Raw genomic sequence first — 17,707 nt, 5'->3', positions numbered from 1 at the left:
TTCACCTACCTGGTAGTGTTACCATAACATCCTAGCCCTTAAGTAGATATCCCATAAATAACTATATTCATTATGCCACAGGGGCATATACAACACTACCTCACACTAGACAGGATTTGCTAAATATTCAGACATCAGGAAAAAGGCTTGATGCTCTCTAAGATGGAATTATAAGAATTTGATAAAAGTTTGTAACTTTACACAATAGAATAGACTAGGCCAGTGGTTCTCCCTGGACCAGCAGGTTAGTATTAATATTACCTGGGAACTTTTTAGCAATGCAAATTCTGAGGCCCACTCCAAGCCTAATGAATCAGCAACTCAGGAGTTAGGTGGGATGGAGGTGAGGAAGACTAATATATTTTTCAATAAAAGTGATTCTGGTGCATGCTCAAGTTTACTAGAGCTAGTGTATACTAGACCTTCACAAAAGCCAGCCAACTGGCTTTCAACTGATTCAACAAGTCTCTCTGGAGAATTTTCCCTACATCTGTAGTTAACTAATCACTGTTCACATTCACAACTAGCCCACATCACTGGGTTGACTTAGTCATTAAAAACTACTATGAGGAAAGACACCACATCCAAAGTCACTTTTCATAAAGACCAAAACACGATATTCAATCTTTTATATAAAAGCATCGACTGAACCATTTTTGAAAACATCACATACAAAACACAATAAACAAAGACAATATATATGAAGATTAGGGGAAAAAATACTTAGATGACAAAAGACTAGTATCTCTAATATGGTTTTACAGAGTAGGAAAAAGAAACCAAATAGAAAAATGGACAAAAGATAAAACCTTTCACAAGAACAAATCCTAATGGCCAAGCATAAAGATGCTCAAAATCATTACTGATCAGTGAAGTGCTAATAAAGTCACATTGAGATTTCTGGGACTCTATCTTATGATCTCCATATCATCTCTTATAATATCATATTAAATGTATCAGTAACTAAGTGCATATGTAAGATTGCTTAATGTAGCATCATTCATAACAAATATGAGTATGCATCAATAGGGAACTTGAGTAAAATATGGTACATCCAAAGCATGGAATACTATGCAGCCATCAAAAGAACCCTATAGTTATACAGGTGACTTTGAAGTGATTTTTGAACAAGGTCCGAAATAAGAAAACAAGGATGTAAGGTATCCTGCATTTGTAACTGAAGGACAAAAACACCCTCAACAGTCAATATAATATGAAAATAATATATAGAGAAGAATACATCTGAGGTTACGGGGAGGTGAACCAAGAGGGAAAAGGCTGTACTGAAAATAATCATGTGACAATATGCATGCACTTATAAAATAATGCGTGTGTAACATTTTAAAAGAAAGCAAATACAAAAGAATGGCACGTAGTTTCTCTGGTTGACAGCCATCTATAAATGACAGCTGTTTATTAAGTACTTCCAACATGATGGCATTAACCCTACAGGTTTTATTTATGACTTCCTTTACTCTGATCCTAAAAAAACTATGAGGTAGATATTGCAACTCCCAATTTACAGACACAGAAACAGGTTAATATTTGTTGGCAAAAGTAGGTTTCACATCCAAATCCAGGTTCTTAAACACATGCAAGCGAATGTGTTTGTTGCAAAGGAAGTTGCCTGAAAAGACTGAAGAGACATGAACCAAGATTTCTATGAGCATTGTTAAAGAAGCCCACAAGGCCAGGCACAGTGGCTCACGCCTGTAATCCCAGCACTTTGGGAGGCCAAGGCGAGTGGATCGCCCGAGCTCAGGAGTTGGAGACCAGCGTGGGCAACACGGCGAAACCCCATCTCTACAAAAAATATAAAAAATTAGCTGGGCATGGTGGTGCATGCCTGTAGTCTCAGCTACTAGGGAGGCTGAGGTGGGAGATCAATTGAGCCCAGGAGGCGAAGGATGCAGCGAGCTGTTATCGTGCCACTGCACTCCAGCCTGGGTAATGGAGTGAGATTCTGTCTCAAAAAAAATAAATACATAAATAAAAGAAGCCCACATGAACAAGTCAAGTATTTAGAGAAATTTTACATTTTAGAGAAACATGAAATTTTTAAATTTTAATGAAGGGTATTAGTATTGGAGCTACCATTACTAAATACCTAATTATCTCTAAACCTCAAAAATCTGTAAAAATCTTTTATTGCAAAGCACCAAACACATAAATCTATTACCAAAGGCTGCAATGTACTGCACCTGTCAAGATTCCAAATTCTCCAGGACTAGAAATTAACCTTCAATCTACAATCTCTTTAGATCAATTCAGAGCAAAAAGTAGCAAGCCTGTCAAAGGTAAAAAGTGTCAAAAATGCAAAGGGACAAAAAAGCAATCATTTAATCAGTCCTTTCTGTGGTAAAATCATCCAAAGGAAGAAAACAACTGGATCTGAATTACCTAAAAAACAAAACAAAGAAACATACCCCTGATAACTTTATATATGTGAGCCATTTATACTAAAAACAGTTAGCATTTTAACTTCTACTTAAATTGTCAGAACATTTAATGAAAGTATGAAATATTGGTGTGTTTATATCAGCCTAAAAGGGTGATAAGATGTGAATTCTGTCAGATGCTATTGTGGTCCTATAAAAATAACCAAATTAACATCATCAAAGCTGTATTTTTAATGACTTCTAGGTCTGTTAACTTTCTTAGCAAACTCTTCTTTATCAAAGATCTTAAAAGTCACCTGTATTTACCTCTAAATATGTTCCTAGGATTTATGTCAAGTGTGAAGAAAAGTTCTAAACACACTTTCCCCTCAAAACAGCCTACTGTCCCACTGTTCTGATATAAGCAACATAAGGTATACTCTTTCATTCCGCAGATGTATTGTCTATTCTTGTGCCAACTGCAAGACTTGGCTTAATGATAAAAAGCCTTATGATAAAAACTTGGCTTTATAATAAAACCACTATAGCTTTATGATATTATCTGATACAGCAACTCACCCTGATTCATTATCAGTGTTTTCTCATTTATTTCTGTGTCTCAGTTGATGCTATTAACAGACTTCCACTTAATCAATATGACTGATTTAAATGAGAAAGGGAATTATTTCACAAAAACTAAGTCGAATATTTTGCAAAATATTCATCTAAAAGGCAAGATCCTAAAATAAAAAGTGTCAAATTATGAAGAGATTCAGGGGTAAACTCTAAAAACTTTAGAATCCTGTATGCAGGTTCCTTTTCTTCAACTGGTGCAACGCCATAAAGTAATCACAGATTATAGTTGTAGTTTATGTCAGAAAACAAACTGCTTCTTACTAAGCCTATGGCCCCACATAAGATGGGAAAGGGAATTATTTTAGTTTTTAAAAAATTATATGTATCAGTCACTTTTTAAACATTTCCTGCTTTAACAAGATTTTTAAAATAAACTACCAATCATTGGTCCTAATTTCATTAAAGGGCTTCTACTATATTACATCTTCCCATTTAAAAAATGTTACTTGTCTCTATTTAGAGCATCTTTTAAATCTGTAAGTAAAGGTTTAGTGTTGGTCTAACAGATCTTAAATACTGCCGGTAAGATTTATTTTCCCTTATCCATAGGGATACATTCCAAGACCCCTAGTGGATACCCAAAACTACAGGTAGTGGCAAACCCTATATAATACACCCACACACACACATATTTTTTTCCTATACATACATACTGATGATAAAGTTTAATATGTACTATAATACAAGTTATGTGAATGTGGCTTCTCTCTCAATATATCTTACTGTATTGTACTGCAAGTAACTGAAACCATGGAAATCGAAAACTCTCGTAAGGGGAGACTACTGTACTTGTTCATATATCTGTCCCATTATTGCCCATTCAGATTCCTTTCTATCAAAGGTATAACTTTTGATGTCTGTTAATTTTTCTTTCTTGAAACTATACGTTGCATTGTGTACATCTTTTTAAGTTTCAGAAATGGTACTGAGCAATGAAAATTGTTGCTTTTACTTTTTTATGCACTAACCACTATGTTTAGAAGCCATCAATGTTGCTGTATTATTTGGTCCACTGTTTCTAACTGCTACATACTCCATAGTGTGCATGTGCCACATTTTACTTATTCGAGTATCTACTAATGATGGATATCAAGGTTGCTTCCAACTCCTCACTACCACAAACGATGATGCAATACTCTGACAGAGATCACGTTCATGGAAACGATGTGATCTCATCTTTGAAATATATACCCAGGAGAACCAGTCTACACTCCTATGAACAATGCATGAGGGTTCCCATAGCTTCACATACCTGCCAGCACTTACCATTATATAGTTTTCTAATTTCTGCAAATCTGATGCTTACAAAGCTGTACCTTGTTTTATTTCTCTAATTACTGAGTATGGGCATCTACTCACATGAATTTCCTGTTCTATAAATTGCCTATCCACATCCTTTGCTCAACCTTGTTGATCTGGAAGAGTTCCTTGGATATTCTACATTAGCAGTCCCTTTTCAGTTTTAAAACATTGTTAAACATTTTTAATCTACCACGGGTCTGTTAACTTCTGTTGTACAAAGTGCTGCCTAATTTTGTCTGCAGACCAGGTGCTTGCTGTTACACCAATTGTTTGCAAGTTTTATTGGTCCATGACAAAATGAGGTTGTACCAGAATGTTATTTAACTACATTGGTAACTATACTATTTAGTACAACTGACATTTTTCTTGATGAAGGAAGCAGGTGTGTTGATTTATACTCTAGTGTAAGGGCCTAAGGAGTAGCCTGGAGCTATGTGTTTTTTGTTGGGAAGTATATTTTTAAATACAATATTCAAAATTTTACTTTTAGGTTTATGCCATGGGGATTTTAAGAATTCTTTCCCCACCATTGTTATTACAACATAACCTCCTACATTAACTTCTCTTAAATTTACAGTTTTAGCCAATATGACTTATTTTACAGACAGAATATTTGCTCATACTGTGAATGGGGTCTTTTCACCAATTATTTTCTTTTTTTTTTTTGAGATAGAGTCTTGTTCTTGTCACACAGCCTGGAATGCAGTGGCACGATCTAGGCTCACTGCAGCTTCCGCCTCCCGGGTTCAAGCGATTCTCCTGCCTCACCCTCCTGAGTAGCTAGGATTACAAGTGCCCACCACCACGTCCAGCTAATTTTTGTATTTTTTTTAGTAGAGATGGGGTTTCACCATTTTGGCCGGGCTGGTCTCGAACTCCTGACCTCAGGTGATCGGCCAGCCTCGGCCTCCCAAAGTGCTGGGATTACAGGCATGAGCCACCACGCCTGGCCTCACCAATCATTTCCTAATTGGTAGCTATTAATATATGGAGGAGCTATCTGTTTCTGTATATTGATCTCTTGGCTACCTCACTGTGCTTTTACTAGTTATAATAATTTTACATTATCTCCCCAAGAAACAAAGAGACTCATCACCTACATACAAATAGTAACAAACATTCTCTTTCCTTTTTTAGAGACAGAGTCTCAGTCTCACTCTGTCACCCAGGCTAGAATGCAGTAGCATGGTCTTGGCTCATTGCAGCCTTCACCTCCCAGGCTCAAGTGATCCTCTTACCTGAGCCTCCCAAGTAACTGGGACCACAGGGGTGTGCCACCACACCTGGCGGATTTTTGTACTTTTTGCAGAGACGAGATTTTGCCATGTTGCCCAGGCTAGTCTCAAACTCCTGGGCTCAAGCGATTTGCCTGCCTCAGCCTCCCCAAGTGCCAGTAATAACAGGCATGAGCCATCATGCCCAGCCCAAATTTTCTCTTTTAATATGTATTCTTCGCTTCTTTTCTGTTGGTTAGCATCTGTACTACAAACGTAAATGACAGAAGTTAATGTCTGACATTTTTGTGTGACTTTTGAATTCAATGGAAATGCCTCAGCTCCCCCATTATGACTTCTGGTAGTAACTCTAATTTTCTTAAAGTTTATATGAAGCTTTTGTTAATGTGATAATTTTATCAAGTGCTTTGGAAGCATCTATTGAGTAATAGTTCCTTTTTCCTTTTAACTGTGGACTTGGGAATCCAATGTTAAACCTCCTTGTGGTTTTTAATAATAAGAGGAAATGTTTACAGTATCTTAAGAAAACAGGTTGCATGCATGTATACACGTTTCCAAATGCAAGAAAAAAAATACTCCAACTTTAAGGGAGGTCTCATAGAGATGAATTATAGGTGATTGACATTTTGTCTACATTTTCCTAGAATTTTCAGAATACATGTATTTATAATTATACAAAACTAATTTATAAGTAATCATGGCACCTAAATTAGCCTGAAAACTTGAATTACTTTGAGGTAACCATTAAATATGCTTTTAAAAAGCCAGCCATAACACTTTTCTTCTAAGAAAGCTTTCCAACAGTGGGTTACCTCTCAAACCTAAGTATGTATTAAGAAGTTGCCTCCGGGAACACTGGACAATAGTTTGGTAGAGCTGAACTTTTATGAGAGCTTTTGGCCTCAATTACAATCACTACGACTTAGTGATCACAGCACTGAGTACCCCACAATTCATTTTATCCTAAATCAACCCTGAAGTAGTTATGTTAAATTCCCAGAAGAGGAAACCAGTATCAGAGCTAGTAAGCAGGGCCAGGACGCAAATCTAGATCTTATTATTGCATTATACTTCCTTCTCACACAGAATTGAATCTAATTTTGAACTTTCCTTTCAGAAGTGAAATTGCCACTTTTGAACAGAGAGATTTTGTTTGGTGAGCAGAGATTCAAGAATTCCTTCAAAATTACTTAATAACTGAGAATACTTAGGTTTTAAAAGAGGGCACCAATAGTTCTAACTCAATTAGGCCAGTGAAGTTAACTTAGGGATTCTAATATATTTTAACACTCTGAGAAACACCTGTTGAAAGGAACCATATGCTCCAATTTTTGCACCCCTCCAACTCTTCACCCAAGACTCACCTCTGCCAAATGTTGTAGCCGAGTTAGCAGCGGGGTCCTCTTGTCAGATCCCAGACGAGTGATGTAGTTTGATCTTTTGCTAAATACATATAGGAGATTAAGGACTGCCAGCACCACTTGCATATCAGAGGAAGCCAATAAAGTTGTCAAATGCTAAAGGGACAAAAAAGGGCAAAGCTCAAGGTATCAGGCACAACTGGCCTTGAAAACAAAACAAAATGTACTTGTCAACATTTACAAAGCTATCAAGAAGTTTAGTCACAACAATACAAAAAATATATAAGTATTTGTACTCGGGAGGCTGAGGGAGGAGAACGGCGTGAACCCAGGAGGCGGAGCTTGCAGTGAGCCGAGATCACGCCACTGCACGCCAGCCTGGACAACAGAGGGAGACTCTGTCTCAAAAAAAAAGAAAAAAATACATATATATGTACTTGATAATCTACAACATGCAACCTTATCCCCAAGGAGCTTAAAATCTGGCAGTTAGCTATAAAGTGCAATAAAAGTAAAAAATGTAAATAGTGGTTCAAAATTGCGCAGGTTTTCCCACAGGAAGGAAAAGAGACAAATGTGATATAATACACATGTGGAACTCAAGAAGAACATTAAATCTCTAACTGGACTAAAAGTATTGTGAAATAAAGATACTTTATGTTCTCTTCTGTATCCTTTATGACAAACATAAAATTGAAATTAATTAAAACAGGGTCCTTCATATAGAAGCTAAAGATATCGACAACAGCTCATGGCAATTATATAACATATAACTGTTACAGTACAGTATATGATCATAAGGAACCTGAGTGACTACTCTGGATTTTTTTGTTGTTTGGAGACGGGGTCTCTCTGTTGCCCAGGCTGGAGTGCAAAGGCATGATCATAGCTCCCTGCAGCCTTGACCTCCTGGGTTCAAGCAATCCTCTCACCGAAGTCTCCTCTCACCGAAGTCTCCCTAGTAGCTAGGACTACAGGTATGCACCACCATGCCCCGCTAATTTTTGTTATTTTTTGTAGCGATGGGGGTCTCACTATGTTGCCCAGGCTGGTCTTGAACCCCTGGGCTCAAGTGATCCTCCTGCCTCAGCCTCCCAAAGTGTCAGGATTACAGACATGAGCCACCGCACCTGGCCTTACTTTGGCTTTTAAATACAATTAAAATTCACCAATACATTGAAGCACTTGGTCAGAATTAAAATCAATATGTAATATAGCTAGAAATGAACCAAGGCATTTCCAGTTGCCAATTATACCGAAGGCCATGGACTTCCATGGGCAGCATATCTATTTCATCTTCAACAGACTGCCTATTTACCTCCCACTTAAAGCTCTGTATGTTAGGCCTTTATAGTTCAGTTATCCCACTTCTTTTCCTAAGCCATTTTCTTTTAAGTTGTTTGTTCTGATTCTGTTTCTCTACTGAAGACGTAGGAAAACACACCTAAAATTAACAGGGCACCTAACTAATGATGATAGAAAGTCTAAAGTTGGGCTTCTATAAAAAGAAAATAATTTCTTCTTACAGTGATTTTTAACCAATTGAAAAGCTCACTGACTGTTGCACCCACCTTACTCTTCAAGGACACAAAGGATGCTATGAATATAATTTTGGGATGGGTGTGGCAGAGTACAGAGAGACTTTAAAGCAGCACACTAAAACTTAGAGGAGTAGTAAGTACATTAATGTGATGAGAAAATCAAACTATTTCTAGGAATTTAAAAGTAATGTGGGGCTGCTCTAATAACCTAGAGCAAAAATCAATTCATGCAAATTTCCTTAAATACTTTAATACATATATAACATTTCTCATTCATTTCTTGAATCTTGAAAAGGCAAAGCAAAGGTGATAGTACAGAATCTTCCCATCAACCCTATGAAGGATATCTATATCCAAGAAACATTCTATTATCTTTGACAATGAAAAACCCAGAGCTCCATAATGAAAAGGAAAGAAGCAATAGAAATAGCAATTTCCTTATTTCTGGATGTACACAATTCTAGTTAAGAACACAGTACACAGGCTTTAACCTCCCCTACCTCTATGGAACTGTACAGATGCCGGGAAAAGCTGTACTCAATGAGCAAGGCTGTGAAGTTCAACACAGCCAAGAGAAGCATTTTCAGTTGCTCTCTTTCTGGCCTATCACATACGAGCATCCATGACATATTCTCCACTGTTTGTCCAGCATCTGCCAGTATTCCATCGAAGCGGTCCAACAGGTCCACCCAGTGATATAACTCGCACTGGAGAGGGGAGGAAAAAGAGGATGTAAGAATAAGGTAGAAGCGCCGCATGGGTGCTTTCTAACTGAGCTTTGTTACAAGAGATTGCTGAGCATGACACCTAGACAAAGTTCACGTCCCACCCTTGCCCATATGAGAAAGATCATACTCTGAGCTAAAAGTGCTGTAGTTCATTGTCATACTCATCTAGATATATGTGCTAACACCAATAGACACCATAAAACCCCTAGAGCTAGGTCTTCAGATGGAGAACTCCGGTTACATTCTAAGATCTACGAAGACAAGAGAACTATCCTTGCCAGAATCCATTTTATCAGAAAAATTCATTTTTCGAATTATCTAATAAAAATTCTTCTAAACTAAAAATCCAGAAATTATCTCAAACTTATATTGTCCAACTACAGGAATTCTGTGATTGAGATTCTTAAGCATCACCTGTGAAATCAATTCCTCATCCTCAGCCAGCAAAATTTTCCTTGTCACTGGTTTAAAGCTGTGTTAGGCACGTGGCACATGCTAGATGCTTATTAATTGCTGAATGAGGCTATCCCATCGTGGTTTCTTATTCCATATCAGAGCATACAAAATGATGTATTAGTATAGTGAGTCCTGTCTTTTGGGAGCTTGACTTCACATACCTTTCCAATGTTCCATGTTTTGATCTGCTGCAGTTCCAAGAGAAGTTGCTCATCATTACAAACTTTGAGTTTGTCTATTAAGGCTCTGCAGTCTGCAGGCTGAGAAAAAAAAAAGTATTCACAAAACATGTTTTGGAATGAGGGAGTTCCAAATAAGGAGAATCAGAAAAGGAACCCTTAAGCTCACACAGTAATTTTCCTTTTGCTAGGATTTACTACTTAAGAAAACGAGATGTGCCAGACAATCTCTTGGGATTAAAATGGACACCTCATGAGAAAATGCTTTTATTCCCTAACAATCCACCTGGGCTTCAAAAAAAAAACCAAAACAGAACAAAAAAACCCACCTTGGATAAAGGTAGATGCACACAAACTATTTGGAAAGGTACTGACAACAAAAACAATAATAATAGTAAGTTAAACATCTAAAAAAAAAAAACAATTAAGGAATCTATACCATGGTCTGAAAGTTAACCAGAATGCCTGGTAAGTTATATTGAATCAGAGACTGAAAAGTCTTAGTGAATTCACAATTAAAGGTGAAGATTAGCATTAGCTATATTTTTCTGTAACATAAAACCCTTCACTTGTAAGACGGTAAAGAGCTTCCAAACTTCGTAAAACTAGGACTCCATTCTTTCTTGGGATTCCTATTTCCATACATTTCTGCTCTCTTCTACTGATGAATGGGCCTATTTGTCAGGTAACAAGGAGCGGATTGAGCATTTACAGTCAAGTTTCTGAAAGTGGAAGGAGGGAAAGGGATAGGGGCTGGGAGAGAGACATCTTCCGTTAATGAATGGCAGCTGGGAGAAGTGATTATTACACTTGTTCTTTAACTCCATAAAGGCAGTACAGCATCCTGGGAATGGACCAGAGGTCTGGAACCAAACAAGTCTGGATTCACTTTTTAACTTCATGTTTACTAAGCTGTTTGATCATGAGCAAGTCTAACCTCTAAGCCACAGCTCTCTTATCAGAAAAACAGACCTAATAGCTACCTCACAAATATGAAACTCAAAACGTCTGCCACATACATAAAATACTTATCTCCCATAACAGGAGCTTAAATATTCAGAGACAGCATACTATTAAAAGGAGTATGAGCCTTGGAATCAGATAGTTGGTAAGCTACCTCTTTGAATCTCAGCATCCTCTTCTGCAAAATAAACTAACATGTACCTATATATCCAGCAATGCTGTTGTGAGATTCAAACTGGGAGAAACGTATTTTCGGCATCTGAAACAACATGGAACCTAACAGGGGTTTCTTTAAGCTAAGACCAAACCTTTTCTCCCTCTAAGCATTATTAAGATCTAACTCAAATATTCATGGTAATTAAATGTATGTAAAATCCTTGGCACAAAATCCTTCCATAAACCAGGCCTGCACTTTTTCCTCCTCTCCTCTAAGATGTAAGTTGAGGGAGAGGCAGTGAAGCAGCAGAAATAGATAACATGGAAATTTGAACCACATGCTTATGCAGTTCACTTGTGCCTGCTGGACCTACTTGGGTCCAGCATCAAACGTGTTACTTCTATTTCTAATGGAATGCAGCAATACAAATCCAATTTTACGATGTGTAGGTTAGATAACACCCAGTTCATGATGAACATTTGGATCCTGTAATAATTTGGTATGTCCCATAACCAGGCACTCAGTCTTTACCAAGGCCCAGTAGCAAGCTGGAAGCTGCTTTTGTGAATGTAGAATAGCTGGTGGCAAAGGACAGCACAGCCAAAAGTCTAGGGGTCTTACTTGTAATTCCATTGGGGCTTGCCAAAAGCACAACATGGCATCTTTAGCTGACACCTAAGTCAGTCACCTGGCTCTACTAGGTCACAATGTATAAGTGATAGGGCAACTTGTATCATAGCCTGGACCTTTTGCAGAGTCTTTTCTAGATCCAAACCTTACTAACACTTTAGTGGTTCCCCACTAAATGTGTTAGAGGTTATCCAGTAAATAGGTCAAAATAGCATGCCTAAATGTGACCAATCAATATGTTGGCTCCAAAATCCAACCACATCACACATTGTTCCTCTTTCTTCACAGTGTGTGGTACAAGGTACAGCAACTTCCCTCTCACTTTAGAAGGGATATCCCAGTATTTCCCAAACCCTGGGGCCACTAGAAACTTTCCTAATGTGAAAAGGCCCTCAAGCTTCCACAAGGTTTCTGACTCTCTGGCACAAATATGTCTGAGGCATCTAAGGTATGCTTGTGTTTTCTGCTCACAAGATCCAGTTAGCATAATGGCATCAATTTAATGTACCAGTACTATGGTCTGTTTTATCAGACGATCAAGGTCCCTTGCATTTTGCAGGAGAAAGCAGCAAGCACAACGTTAAGATACAAGAAAGCATTTGCCAGTTCGATAGCTGAATACCAATTGCCAGGGTTTACAGTGATTTATTTCAATAGATACCAAATCTGGGGAAAAAATCCTTTGCACGGCTACTGAAACACAAAGTGATCAATAAAAGCCTTTCATAAAAATAGTACCTAGCATTGACCACAGTATGGGAAATGGGGGCAATCTTGTATGCTGCTCAAGGAAAATAGACAACTCAAATCTTAAAAATGTCCATAACCAGTGACATAAAAATTGCACTTCCCTAGTAACTAGGAAATAAGAGTCAGAAATCAGTATATAAGTATGACTCCAAGAGCAACAATCCACTAGGTTAAAAATTGTTTTTTAATTTGCATTTCTCCAATTACCCACAAAGTTGAATCTTGCTGGATGTTTACTAGGTTTGTTCTTTTCTTAAATGCCCTATGCCCATTTTGTCATTGGGATATTCATTTCTCCTGATTTAGCTACTGAAAATATTAACTACACTGGGTTACAAATATTTTCCCCAGCTTGTCATGTGTCTTCCCCCTCCCCCGCCCCACCTGAGCATATTAAGGGGTAAATGGTATACAAAAAAACTGCATGTAATTCGTGCATACAACTGGGTGAGTTTGGATGTATGTATACACTCACATTGCCATCACTACAATCCAGGTAATAAACATATCCATCACCTCCAAGTTTCCTTGTGTCCCTATGTGTGTGTGCATGATTGTGTGTGGTAAGAATACTTAACATGAGATCTACCCTCGTAACAAATTTTTTAAGTAGTCCCTCTGTATCCGCTGGGGATTGGTTCTAGGACCCCCATGAATACCAAAATCTATGCTGCTCATCCTTTGTATAAAATGGCATGGTATTTGTATATGACCTATACACATCCTCCTATATACTTTAATCTCTAGTATTACAATACTGAATTCAATGTAAATAGTTGTTACACTGCATTGCTTTAAAATTTCTATTTTTACTTTTGTATTGTTATTTTTTATTGTTTTTTTCCCCCAAATATTTACTATCCAGTTGGTTCAATCTGCAAATGTGGAATCCACACACGGAGGGCAGACTATACTCGATACCTGACTGTTAACTATAGGCACTATGTTGTTCTACAGCAGATCTCTGGAACGAACTTACCTTGTATAATTTTACACCCCCTGAGCAACAACTCCCCCTTCTCTCTCCCCACCATTTCCTGGTAACTATCATTCTACTGCCTACTTTTACACCTTTGACTATTTTAGATGCCTCATATAAGAGGATTCATGCACTATTTGTCCCTCATGCGGCTGACTTATTTCACTTTGCCTAATGTCTTCCAGGGATTAATTTCCAAAATATATAAGGAACTCCTGCAACTCAATAGCAAAAAAATCCCAAATAACACAATTTAAAAACGGGCAAGGGACTTGAATAGACATTTATCCAGATGTCTACTTACATACAAATAGTTTTAAAGTATATAAAAAGGTGCTCCCTATCAAGGAAATAATCAAGGGAATGCAAATCAAAACCACAATGAGCTATTACTTCACACCTATTAGGATGGCTATTGTCATGTCTTTTTAATTTTGGATACAGTATTTAACATTTCCATTATGGTTTTTTTCCTTTGTTTTAATGCTTGGAAAGACCATGCCCACTTAAGACAAAGTAAACATTCACCTACATGTTCTACTTCTCCTATAGCTTATTTCTTTTAAAAACATTTGACTTTTGGTTTATCTAAAATTTATCGCAATATAATAGTCCCACATGCTCTACAAGATAATCATTCTAGCATGGTTTCCTAATACTGTCCCTTCTTTCCAATTTATAATCCCTCTATTATCACATATCTAGTTCTTATATACACTAGGATCATTTTTCTAGGTCTTCTATTCTCGTAGCAGTAGATTCTTACACTGGTTCCACTTTAAATTTTTAAATTATAGTTTCTTGAGCAAGTTTTCTTTTCGTCCTTCAGTAAAAGACATTCAAGTACACAGTTGTCAAAACTTCTAGATGCCAAAACACATCAAAAACAAAATCAAAAGCAAATGAAGATATTTCCAACAGATATGAAAATGAGTACGTTCAATATATATGGCATTCAGTAAGAGAAACACTGATATTCCCATGTCAGATACAAAATGAACGGCACAAGAAGATAACTGATACAGAACAGTGAAACACTTTCTTCCCCACCTATGAAATTAAAAATTTAAAAGACAATCTGTAATACCGACAAGGGTATGTGAAGAAAGTGCTGCTCATACTCATTAGTACAATGCTAAATGAAAAGGGCAGGATAATTGTGTGTGCACATGTAATAATTTTTTAAAAGACTGGAAGAAGCCTGGGCAACAAGGCAAGATCCTGTCTCTACAAAAAATAAAAAATCAGCCAGGCATGGTGGCATGCACCTATGGTCCCAGCTACTCAGGAAGCTGAGGTGGGAGCATCGCTTGAGCTGCGAGGTCAAAGCTGCAGTGAGCTGTGATCGTGCCACTGCACTCCAGCCTGTGTGACAGAGCAAAACCGTCTCAAAAAAAAAAAAACTGGAAGAAATGCAGGAAAATGTTATTGGTATCTTTTGGTGATACTTGCCAGGTACTTTTACATTTTTTGAAAACCAAGTGGCTTGTATTTACGACATGAACTAACTTATGTGCCAGATACTATGCTAAGCAATTGCCTCACATCAAGAAGGAAAAAATTTCCAGCCCCATTTTGTAGCTGTGGAAACCAGGCAAGTTAATAACCTCTCAGCCACAAAAGTCTAGTAAGATTCAAACCCAGGTCTAATTCCAAAGCTTGTGCTCTTTGAACTAAGCACAAGGGGTCAACAGGACTATCACAATGCAATACCACTTCCTTAACCTTAGAAAGCAGTTCAAGCTAGCTGGTGGAATATCACTAGATTAAAGCTGGGATTTCTACTGTCAACAAAGGGTTAATTGATATGACCACCCAATACACAAGTTAAGCTGAATTGTGTCATTAAGAATCAGTAATAAAGACAGCTAAAACACTGGCCTTAACAAAAAAGCTAGTAAGAAAGATGTTACCACTTTCATTTTAAAAAAAACAAAATTGCAAGATCCCAGAAGTACATTAAAAATCTGAATCCACATCTGCTCTTTCCATTATACCACACTTCCTTTCTGCATAGGAAGGAATTGCACAGCAGCCTGAGAGCTGACTTCAGGCACACACAGCTACGAAGAACTAACTGATCAGTGTTCACTTTCCACTGGTCTCTTGGCTATCCATTTTGTTGATCCAGGGAAGTTCACAAGAAAATCTTACTGTTTCTAGACAAGTTGTTGTTTTACTGCCTTTTGTACATATGGGTGACGAGATTTGAAGAGCATGAACTGTTCACAATTTTTTTTTTATTTTTTAATGAAGAAAAAATAAGCAAAGTAAACTTCTGGATACTTACAGCCTCAGTAGGTGTCTTCTTCAGTTTAGTCCTGTCTACTTTCATGATTTCAATTTTCAGCTTTACGATCTGAAAAGAAAATCCCAAAAGAAGTGAGAACTTAAAGCTACAATCTTGAGCTCTACAAGCTTGGACATAGACAATACAAAATGAAGAGCAATGCAAAATGCTTAAAGTAAAAACACTGGAGTTATGATGCTATGCCAACTCAGAGGCACAGCTATCGGGTAGAGAGAGGTAAAGAATCTCTCCAGATCAAACTGGCCCACATCCTTATGTTGAACAAGACTGAAACCAAATCAAGCCAAAATGAAAAAATTTTTTTTCTTTTACAAGCATCTCAGACTCTTAATTGAAAATAACAGTGTACAATGTTTGCAACACATCTCAGGATGGAAAAACTCACCATAGCCCTGCAGTTTCCTGATAACTTCCATTTCTAGGAATTAATCCAAAGAAAGTCGTAAAGATGTACACAAATATTTAACCACAAGAATCCATACTGCATGACCATGTATAATAGTAAAAGACTGAAGAAGACCTACTGTTCCATCACAAGGCTAAAAAAAAAAAGATCAAATGTCCAAAATACAATTGGTTTAAAATAGAATATCGCACAACTGTTAAAAATATTGCAGACAACTATGTAATACACAAAGATGTTCATGATGAAATAAAAAGGTTACAACACAGAACATACAGTATAAACTTATGTCTAAAGAAAACAGCTTAGAGGTGCTAGGCATCAGATCAATTCATTGTTAACCAAAAGGATTATGTATGACTGTTTTACCTATGCACCTTTTACTGTTCCTACCAATAAAAATGTATTAGTTGTATCATAAGAGCAAAGGCAAAACAACACTTTTTTCAACTAGAAAATGAAGTATAAGGATCACAACAGAAATATTCTGAGGACAGAAAACTATCATTTTATTAAGCCATGTAATTTGGAAGGCTCAAAAGCAGACAACAGCCTGATCAGATCCACTGTATAATCCCCAGATCTTTGATGGCAGACAAGTCCTCCAAAGCACAAGAAATAAGTTTCTCCTGTTAGCAACTAAGACACATGCACAGAGGTAGAAGTGGGTTGCAGGCTCTTTACACAAAAAGGATTCTGCTATTAACAATGTATTTAACTCAGTAGCAGTCACTAGAAATCAATGTCCCTCCCCCAAGAAGGCTGCCATAATATAAAGCCGACCAATTACAGTATAAATTTTAGGCAGCTTTTTGCCTAGATTTAGTCCAATATACTCAGTACTACAGAAATAGCGTGTATTTGCTTGTATGACCTGCATCCATTCAATCAGCAGGCATTCAAGGAAGAGTTTGTGAAAAATTCAGAATACGTTCTAAAACATTTCTGCAGAGACCATTCCTTAAGAAGAAAAAATGTTTTCTATGGTTGATATTTAGGATATGTAATTCCAGATTAGTTTTTAAAAAGTTATCTCAGCATCAATACAAAATGAACAAAATGCCTGGTGCCAACAACTTCAAAATATTTCAAATGAAGCCAACATGATTCTGGCAACAATCCTGTCCATGTGGTGGAAACTATAAGCTGAGCTATTTGTACGCTTACTCTTAAGGCTTACTTTTTTCCTCCCCTTTTCTCACAAACGTCTTACGCAAGTGGCTGTCACACTATTGTCGCTTCAGTCATTTGCAGGGAGGCTATTAAACTGCCCCTGCTGCAAGACGTAGCAGCCAGCCTCAATACCATACAACTCAAATAACTGATGCTTTCCCTCTAAGATTAGGAACAAGGCAAAGATGTCTGTTATTATGATTTTTATTTAACATACTGCTGAAAGTTCTAGCCAATACAATACAGCAAGAAAAAGAAATAACAGGCACACAGATCAGAAAAGAAAAAATAAAAACGGTCCCTATTTGCAGATGTCAAAGGATCATCCACATAGAAAACCCAAGAAATCTATTTTAAAAGCCTCCCAGAGGATGGGCGCAGTGGCTCACTGCACTCCAGCCTGGGCAACAAAGCGAGACTCCATCTTAAAAAAACAAAGGCCAGGCAGGCGTGGTGGCTCACACCTGTAATCCCAGCACTTCGGGAGGCTGAGGCAGGCGGATCATGAGGTCAGGAGATGGAGAC

The 17,707-nt window shown here is 37.4% G+C and overlaps 1 protein-coding gene across 4 annotated transcripts in view; it reads right to left on the bottom strand.

Moving 5' to 3' along the window:
* The window catches only part of HUWE1 (HECT, UBA and WWE domain containing E3 ubiquitin protein ligase 1), a 152,541-nt gene that overhangs the window by 102,900 nt on the left and 31,934 nt on the right, over positions 1 to 17,707 (bottom strand). For 3 of the 4 annotated variants that reach the window (XM_030807545.1, XM_030807542.1, XM_030807543.1), the window contains 4 exons: positions 15,586 to 15,654; positions 9,799 to 9,897; positions 8,954 to 9,160; positions 6,916 to 7,068 (listed from right to left, as the gene is read on the bottom strand). In XM_030807545.1, the coding sequence (XP_030663405.1) occupies positions 6,916 to 7,068; positions 8,954 to 9,160; positions 9,799 to 9,897; positions 15,586 to 15,630 (504 nt within the window). In that variant the 5' untranslated portion in view covers positions 15,631 to 15,654. Of the gene's footprint in view, positions 1 to 6,915; positions 7,069 to 8,953; positions 9,161 to 9,798; positions 9,898 to 15,585; positions 15,655 to 15,991; positions 16,146 to 17,707 lie in introns of all 4 variants that reach the window. The other variant, XM_030807541.1, reaches the window with a different exon arrangement.

Source organism: Nomascus leucogenys, chromosome X, assembly GCF_006542625.1.
Source record: "Nomascus leucogenys isolate Asia chromosome X, Asia_NLE_v1, whole genome shotgun sequence".
Lineage (NCBI taxonomy): Eukaryota > Metazoa > Chordata > Mammalia > Primates > Hylobatidae > Nomascus > Nomascus leucogenys.
The sequence above is the reverse complement of the archived record's forward strand: the minus strand, read 5'-3'. Positions and strand labels throughout refer to the sequence as shown.